General features: G+C 28.4%; 1 protein-coding gene across 1 annotated transcript; it reads right to left on the reverse strand.

The window, feature by feature from the left end:
• Positions 1–75: 75 nt before the first annotated feature.
• On the reverse strand, positions 76–8,679 carry LOC108758476 (GRIP and coiled-coil domain-containing protein PFC0235w). The gene is made up of 3 exons (XM_018503462.1): positions 8,573–8,679; positions 341–5,610; positions 76–203 (listed from the first exon to the last, which is right to left on the reverse strand). Exons 1-3 carry the CDS (start codon positions 8,677–8,679, stop codon positions 76–78), a joined length of 5,505 nt encoding a protein of 1,834 aa, XP_018358964.1.
• Positions 8,680–9,520: the final 841 nt, after the last annotated feature.

Genomic DNA, 9,520 nt, shown 5'->3' on the forward strand with positions numbered 1-9,520 from the left:
TTACATTATTGATGTGTTATATACACATTGTATATGTATATATTTTTTGGAGCTTTCAATCTCATTCTTTACCGCTTAATTATTTACGAAAAGTCCTTTAAACCAATAAAGCATCGATTTTACTAGTTCGGTTCTTTTATTTTCAACGTAATTCGCATTTCGTTGATATCTATACGGCTTTCCAATATTTTCTCTAAAATTTTCTGAAACATTGTAGTTATTGTTAATTAATTTTGTTGCTTTAAGCTTCCTATTTTTCTTTTCGCGAAAAATCTTATTTCCTAAAACAAAGTTATCTTTTTACATATTTCTTATCTTTTTATCAAATTATATTAATTACCTTCTGTAGTATTCAATAATTTGTCCGATTTTTCTTCTTCTTTGCTCATTTTTGATTCTTCGGAAATATTAATTTCTTTAAGAACAGGGTTCCCTTGATTTTCAGAATTTATCTTCTGTGCAGTATTCATATTTTGAACATTGTTTGTATTTTCAACTTCAGGTAGCTTTAATTCTTGAGCTATTTTCGACTGATTCTTTTCTGTATCTGCCTTTTGTATTTCAAATTCTTCAGAATTCTTTCTCAAATTAAAAAGTTTTTTAGTACTTGGAGATACTGGGAAATTCATATTCGGAGTATTCTTTTTCTTGCGAGAATTTATCAAATCTGAAAACTCATCAATTGCGTCGTTATTTTCATACAATAATCCGTTTTCATCCAATAATCCATTTTTTTTTATATTGTTATTATTATTAACATTCTTTTCGTCTGATTGACGTTTAAATCCTTCTACGGAGTTTACTATTGACTTATTATAATTTAGTATTTTGTTTTGCAATTCGGTTTTATTTAATAATACTCTTTCTTCATTGAAATCAAGCAATAAATTGTATTTTTTTGCGAAATCGATGACAGGCATTGAAATCATTGCGAAATTATCATCATTTGGTTTCCATAAATGGTGCTCGTTAATTCTTTCTTTTTCTTCTTCTTCTTTTTTTAAATTTTGTGTTCTCAAGGCGTTTCTTCTCGTCACTGTATTAAATGGTTGAAATGGAAAACTATTACTTCCTAATATATTTTCTTGATCTTTCTTTTCCATATTTGTTGTCATCGCATGTATATCTTCTTGTTGGTGATTTTTTAATGATCGAATTATATGTCCTTGCAGCGGCACGCAGCAGGGACATTTTCTTGTTAGAATCTGCTCGCACACATTTTTGGAGATCAATAATGCATAAGAACCATCTTCCAATGTCTTTATTTCTAGCGGTAGTTTCACGCCATCATTGATGTAATAAAGTTGTGATTTCTGAAGTTCTGAGATATCATCGGAAGCAATTGATGAAGGAAATAACTGAGCAGAGTAGATATCGTTTAAGGCAGACGATTTAGACGAAGAAACGATAACTTTTTTTGCTTTTATGATATCTTCATTATTATACATCTTGTTAATTAAATTGTTATTATCGTTATCGCTATTGCCATTACTGTTCTCATTATCATTATTTATATGTATATTTGTAGTTTTACCAGTTAATGAGGGCGAATTAGTTCTTGAACCATCATCACCAGAAAGTCCTGCCTTGAAGTACGTAGTTTTTGCGTAAGTTCTTTGAATCTCCGTAGTAACTTCTTGGATTTTAATGATATTATTTTCTGTCAAATTCTGCTGTTGCGATTCTAAAATATTATCTGTTAAAGAAATAATTATAGGTCTATATTCTCCATTTGTGGACGAAATTAGATTACCATCTGTAGTAGTTAGACATTCCATTTCGTTTTCGTCTTTAGTTTCTGCTGTATTTTGTAAAGGCATGTCGTCCTGTGCATAATTGGATGAAGGTTTTTGTATAAAGTTCATGGGCGCTGTTGTAATTTCAACATTTTTATCATCGATACGATTTGTTGCATATTTTAAAGTCTCAGGTGAATAATATTTTATTGGTGGCAAATTAAACTTAATTCTTTCTAATATTATTAGTGGATCAATCTTATCAGTTGTAGTAGTCAATGTGTTTTCACTCGTATGATTTACTTCTTCTTCGGCATCTTTAGCTCCTACTATATTTTCTAAAATTTTGTTATCCGATATGTAATTGGGTGTTTCTTGTGAAGAATTTGTTATCGTTATTGTTTCTTTATTACTTTCTTTATCGATGGGATGATTTTTTATGTATTGTCCAGTTTCTGTTGAATTTGGTTCTAATACGCTAAGATTATTTTGTAAAATAGCTTTGTGATAAATTATTTTGGGTTTCAGTGATTCAGCTATTTTCTTTTCTGCATCATCTTGTCCATCTACCTTCTTTAAAATTTGATTTCTAATGTCTTCTTTTATTTTATCTTCATTTGTTGATTCTTCTTTTTCTTTTTTCTCATATAAATGTAATAATTGCGGAAATTCAGAAATAGTCAATATATTTGCATTATTTTCTAATGTCTTAGCTTTCTGATTGTCTGCGGTATGTATTTTTTTATTGTCTATTTTTGTATCTTGTTTTTTCACATCAATATTCTGTTTGCTATTTAATATTGAATTATCAATATTGTTTTCTATTTCGTAATTACTTGTTGGTATTTCTTGCATATTAGTCATATCCATATCTACCTCGTCACTAATAATTTCGTTACTTTCTTCTAACGTATCAATATCTTCTGAATTTTTTGACATCTGGAGAATGTCATTTAGTGCATGAATTATCAAATCATCTATTTTATCATCTTTATCGTTAGATAAATTATTTTTCACGCTTTGTACGATTATATTCCGCACAATATTCTGGTCTATTTGCGATGCAATTGCCGGAGAGTTTAAAAGCTCTTTGATAATCTCACGCAAATTTTTCGGTGTTGCTACCGATAACTTTTGGTCCAAAATTGGTGCTAAGGTCACTAAATTGGTCTCCCATTGTCCATCTTTAAATTGATGCTCTTCGAGCATCATCGGTGGAAGTTTGTGATGAAAACCAGAAAGTGTATCCAATATGCTGTGTAGAGTGTTTTTAATTACACCATGTGACCAATCGTTTGTGAAATCTTTTCTAGGAATAGCTGTAACGTAGGATAAAACATCTTTTACTTTGTCTACGATTGTATTTTCTATTTGCGGCATCGACAAGATGTCCTTTAGATTCGGAACTTGCAGAATTTCTGGCAGTAAATTTTTACCTTGCGTTTGAAGAATATTTTCATCAAAATCTTTTGTTTTGGTTAAACGAGTATTCGACGTAAAGTCATTAATGACCTTCCTGATAGAATTTAAAAGCAAAGTATTATCACAAAATGGTAATTTATTTGTTGATGAATCGATCGTTTTGATATTATTGGTGGTACTTTCCTTATTGTTTGAATTACTTAATTTTTTGTCGTTAAAATATTGCATTGTCGTAGATTGTTCTTGAGGAATCTCTTCTGGTTTGATGCTGGTTTCTATTCCTATTATTTCTTTTTTTATTTCCTCTTCAAAATTATCTCTAGTGTTGGAATTAGAGCTAGTTGTAGTCTCTTCTTCAAAATGTTCTTGAGGGATTTTCTTTTTAGAATAAATATTCGCATTTGATTCTTTTAGGTAGTTTCTATCTTGCTTTTTAGGATCGGGTTTAAAGTCGTAACTAATAACTGTTGTTGTCTCTTCTTGAGAAGTATTTAAATTAGATTTTATATTTGTTACCTGATTCTGTTGATTAATTTTCAAATTATTTGCTTCTTCATCACTGTTATTAGATTTATATAAAGGAGTAAAATAAAGAAATTTCTCACTTGATGTTGGATTTACTATTTCCTCATCATTTGGATTTAACAATAATTTAGTTTTATGATTTTTACTTTTTCCTAATAATTTTCTTTTTCCCGTCGTCGTAATTTCATCAATTGTCGGATCCATCAATTTCTTAATTGAAGTATGTATATTTTTTATAGTATTAAATGGTGTATTTTTATCATAGTCGATATCTGACTTAGAAATCTGTTTCGTAGATTCTGGATGAAATTCACGCAGAGAAGCTTCGTCAATATCAGCATTTGATTTTATACTTGTTGATTCAAGATATTCATTCACATTAACATTTGACTTATTGATTTCATTAGTGGATGATTCCGATGCAAAGTACGGATCAGTCGCTTTGAGTTTATTTGAATGATTGATGTCATCTCTAGGGGATATTTGTGTGACATATTCCGGAATTCTAATCGCAGAATACTTGTTGGGATTATTTTCTTGCGCCTGTTTAGCAAATATTTTTGGTGATACTGCACTGAGTACGCACACATCGCGACCAAATAGTTTTATGCATTCTTCCATGTTTATAAATTTTCCATCATTCGTTATATCATAGGTACCGAATGGTACGCTGCTTGTTTCAACATCATCTGCCGAATATGCCCTTGACTTAGGAAGATCATCTAGATTTCTTTCTATTTGTTCGGTAAAATCGTTTGATTTCTGCACAACTCTATTTAAATTAGAAGGACTTATAGTGTCATCTTCTTCCGTTGCATCAGTCAAATAATCAAAGTTTAAATTAGTTTCTGTTTTTGAATCGGCTGATACATCTACATTTGAAACTTCTGTGGTTAATTTAGGAGAATGTTCTTGATCTTCTTCAGTGACACCAATTGGATTGTTTGACTCGAAATCATTTGTTGTTTCCCTACTAGTTATCGCATCAACATAATCTGTCGAAGGTGAATTAGTAACTGACATGGAACTTTCAACCGAATTGGTTATTACAGGTGAGCAAATGCACGGTCTGTTATGAATAACCGGTTGATTTCGATTATTTTCAACTAAATAATTTTGCCTGTCCTGAAATGAAATTAAAGGGATTCCGATATCAACATATTTTCCTTCATTTCCAACCATATGAGATAAAACATTTGGTGTTATTCCATATAGAATTGGTACTGACGGGATGTTCATTTTTTTTGGATAAGATTGTATTGGGAAATAATTGATTAAATTAGAAAAGGGCAATTCATAAGGATTTTCATGATATAATTTTGGCGATTGTTGTTGTAAGATATTTGCGTTCGCGTTTTCATGTTTTATTAGTCTCCTTTGATGATTTATCCTTTCAGGTTCGTCTTTGGAGGAATCTAATATTTTTGAAGAACTTTCTTTTGATGAGCTAGAAGAACAGTCCTCTTCGCAACGGCAAATATATTTTTCTGTATTACATTTCTTTGTCTTTTCTGGAAATTTCAAATTTATAGTTATATCCTTCGCATTTAGATTGTCGTTAAACGGTCGTGGAAGAGTTTTATCTTCATTTGTAACAGCTACCATTCTTTTTGATGTTGCTGAGTTTTTCTGAGAATATTTTGTGTTTTTTGTAGTATGGTCATCTGAATTTTGCTGGAAGGTTCCCACATTGATATTTTTGTTAGCGGTTCTCGTTCTATTATTATTTTCTTTTGTTGATAATAACAAAAATCTATTTCTCCGATGTGTATCGCAACGCTTTGTTTTTTGAACCATTTCCTTTGACTTTTTATGTTCATTTTGTGTTTGTCGAACTGGCATTAATAAAATAAGTGATCTTTTTGAATTATCTTTTATAAGATGTTCGTCATTAAATAATGATGGATAAGGTAGAATTGTCGATAATCTAAAAATAATAAAATATTTGTTTAGAAAGACTTGTTAATTTATTTAACATGTTTATTACACACATATATACACACTACCGTTTAAAAGTTTGGAAGCAGTTGAAAATTTGTAAAAAAAATACAATAAAATTATATTAATTATCAAACTTTTATTATATACTATATATATATATATATATATATACGAAAATTCTAATTTATTAAAATATCTATGTTTTATTTTTAATTACTGTTCGAATTCGAAGCATTTTACTTATTCATTTTTAGTGATAATTATTAGAATGCGATTGAATTATATTGTGATTGATAAACAAATAATAAACATGTAAATAAACAATTATATTTTACTCAAACCACGAAAGTTTATTCTTTCTGTACAACAGAACAACAGCGTCTCAAGCAGAACACAAATCATCATGACATTAGAATGACGTTTGTCTCGCCAAATGGCTCCAAAATTATTATTAATAAACAAAAATCATTTTTCAATCAGTTACAATCCATTCTAACATCATTTTAACATTATCGTGACTTGTTGTTCTACTGAAATAGCATATACATTCGGTAAAATTCACGTCTTATAAATCAGCAGAATAAAGTGAGCAAAATCAGTTCTAATTAATATTTGTTAATTAGAATTTTTTTACTTGTTCATCTGTTGCTAAAAAATTGCCAAAAAAATTGTTGCTCTATCAATTTTCTTAAAAGATGATGTTCTGCTAAAGGAGTATTAAGTTTTTAAGAAAATTTGCAGAGCAATACATTTTTTTCCTTGACAACTTTTTAGCAATAAATAAAAATGTTAATTACAATTGATTTTGCTCACTTTGTTTTGCTAACTTATAAGACTAATTTGTAAAATTCTTTAAATGAAATATTTCCTGGAACATGATTAGATAAAATAATAATTTGTCGAATACTTAAAACAAATAGTTAAGTTTTTCATATTGGATTTTTCTGTAGAAGTATTGACACTACTTTTTTTTATAGAGAAAATACTGCTTCCAAACTTTTGAACGATAATTTATATAAGATTTATTAGCATTGCTTGACATCTCTAAACGTTTTGTATTTAAAACAAAGTAAATACACTGCTCAAAAAATTATGGCATAGAAAAATTGTGGGCAAAAATTGGCCAACTTTAACTTTGCGAAAAACTATCGTAGGATAACGTTTTTTTTTAAATTAAGGTTTGAAATCTTTATTTTAAGACGCTATGGCCAGATTTTAAGTTTGATGCACCACTGTAACTCTAAAAAATATATATGAGGGTGTATTTGTCATATTGGAAATTGCAAACGGAATGAACGGACTTTGTAAAATTTTTTTGCAGAATGCCGTTTGTAGCGGCATAAAGTTCGAACTTTCCTCTTTAATTTAAAAGAAAAAATAAGTCACTGTGATTTTTTTTCGCAAAGTTACAGCATTTTAAAATTATCCTTACATTTTTTACATATATTACCGGTATTACTTGCATTACCGGATATGCACTACGATGAGATTGCTGGATGGATTTTGCACGTTTTTGCGTGTATGTAGATTTATACTTGATAATGAGACATAGATTAAGAGATTTAGCAAGACAACCTGTCAATCTCAGAGACTTATCACAAGCTCTAGTACAAATCTGGAATGACATTCCGCAGGAAGAAATTAAGGCCTGCATTAATATGAGGAATCGACTGCAAGTAATCGAGCAACGCGGAGGCAACACGCGTTATTGAAATTTACACGCAGAAATACGATGTGCAAAAATGCAAGGGTAACTTTAAAGTGCTGTAACTTTGCGAAAAAAAATCGTAGCGACTTATTCTTTTTTTTAATTAAAGGGGAAAGTTCGTACTTTATACCGATGCAAACGTCATTCTCCAAAAAAATTTTAAAAGTCTGTGCATTCCGTCAAACTTTGCAATTTTTAATATGACAAATACATCCTCATATTTTTGAGGATTACAATAGCAGGGGTGTATCAAACTTAAAATCTGGCCATAGCATCTTAAAATAGAAATTTTAAGCTTTAATTTAAAAAAAAACGTTATCCTACGATAACTTTTTGCAAAATTATCATTAATCAAAGTTGGCCAATTTTTGCCCACAATTTTTCTATGCCATAATTTTTTTGAGCAGTGTATATTCAGACATTAAAAAAAAACGGTTATTTAAGTTCAAAAAATGTACGCAACGCGAACAGATATAAATATTGACAATTATAATATATTATCTATAAGTATTTGACAATTATATACCTAAATTAGATGATAATAAAAGACATCAATAAAATTGATAACAATTTTAATTGTTTGGGTAATTTATTTAAATCATGTACCAAATTTTATTTTTTAATTTAGTCGTACATGGGACATTATTTTTCATTTATATATAAGCAATATTTTTTTTATTTTACATTATTTTTCTATATCTTATATTGATATTATGAGGCAATGAGACAATTCTAGATCGAAAATTTCCAATTCAGCAGTTTGTTGTGACGAAGCAGATTATTGTGTGTATGACACATAATATGATAATGACATTAATGATTTTGCTGACAAACAATTATGCAAGTACGACTAACATACTTTTACGTCTGCAATTTGAAAAATTGAACTACTTTTGTATAAAATTGGATTAAAAGAATCAGAATTTTTCTTATTTAAACTTTAATTTTTAGTGCATACAATGATATTCCAATTTTTCCTTTTTAGATCATTTTTGTCCCGGGTTAATTTTCATTATTTTTACGAGTATACAAAAATTATTAAGTGATTCTTACGTATACTTTGACATCTTTAAAAAGTATTCATAAAGAATTGCATATTAAAAACAAAGGAAACAGATATAGATCATTATTTGGCCTAATACTCCTAGTATTAAAAAAAAATGAGAAAAGAATAGACACTAATGATTTGATCATGTATATTAAGGGTTAATTAATTAATAAAGTAACAAATTTTATTTACCTTGAATTTAATAAATCTGCAGTTTCTACATTTTTAGCAGTAGATACTTCTTCCGAGCGAGCAATTACCAATACAGTCAAAAGGCACAAAGTAATTTTCTCATACATATTGATCAGTTTCTTTTCAACTATCGGATATTATCACGTTCCTTGATTGTAAACACAAAAATTTTTATTGTACAAAAAAATAATACTGTTACAATAATATTTATATAATATTAAATAAATTATAATATAATTTTGGAATTATATATACATTATGTAACAACCGAAAAATTAAAGTTAAAATAATGTAGATCAATAGTTATTAAGATAATTCAAATTATATTAATAAATATATGAAATAACAGCTGCATTAAGAGAAATAATAAATATGCTATATATATATATATATATAAATTAAATTTTGTCATATAGAGATTAAATAAGTTAAATAAAATATTAGTTGACACACTTATTAAATAGTTGATTAATTTTATAATTTTAAAATTAGGTTAAATAAACTGAAAGATGTAAACAATATATATATGTAAATATACGGCAAAATTTACTTTATACTGACGTCTCCAAAAACGAACTGAGCTCGATCATGATCAAAAGCGCACTGTATCATACAGTGATTCGATGAATGTACAATGACATTCTATCATCACATCGTTACGAAATTTAACTCGTTAATTATGTCGCAATATGCATCGTATGTGTCTGAACAACTTTTGATTCAATCATTAGTGACCTGATTTTCTTAAAAATTGCTGCTTATAGTTATAATATTTCTCGCAATTCTACGAATATGAATGATATCCTTTAACACAATTATAATATAATTGCAAAATGTATCTGCATTAAAAAAAATAATTATATCAGGATCTTATAGTTAAATCTATAATTAATTAACTTATTAAATAGTAACCTTGAAATAATTTACAGCCTTAAAATACAAAGTTTG

This window comes from Trachymyrmex cornetzi, unplaced genomic scaffold (assembly GCF_001594075.2).
Source record: "Trachymyrmex cornetzi isolate Tcor2-1 unplaced genomic scaffold, Tcor1.1 scaffold157, whole genome shotgun sequence".
Taxonomy (NCBI): domain Eukaryota; kingdom Metazoa; phylum Arthropoda; class Insecta; order Hymenoptera; family Formicidae; genus Trachymyrmex; species Trachymyrmex cornetzi.

Bases quoted from the DNA above. Each gene is read 5' to 3' on its own strand.
- LOC108758476 (XM_018503462.1), bottom strand. From the start codon at position 8,679: ATGTATGAGAAAATTACTTTGTGCCTTTTGACTGTATTGGTAATTGCT. The intron at 5,611-8,572 runs GTAAATAAAATT...TATTATTTTTAG, and splicing joins GCAGATTTATTAAATTCAAG to ATTATCGACAATTCTACCTT. The intron at 204-340 runs GTAATTAATATA...ACAATGTTTCAG, and splicing joins ATTATTGAATACTACAGAAG to AAAATTTTAGAGAAAATATT.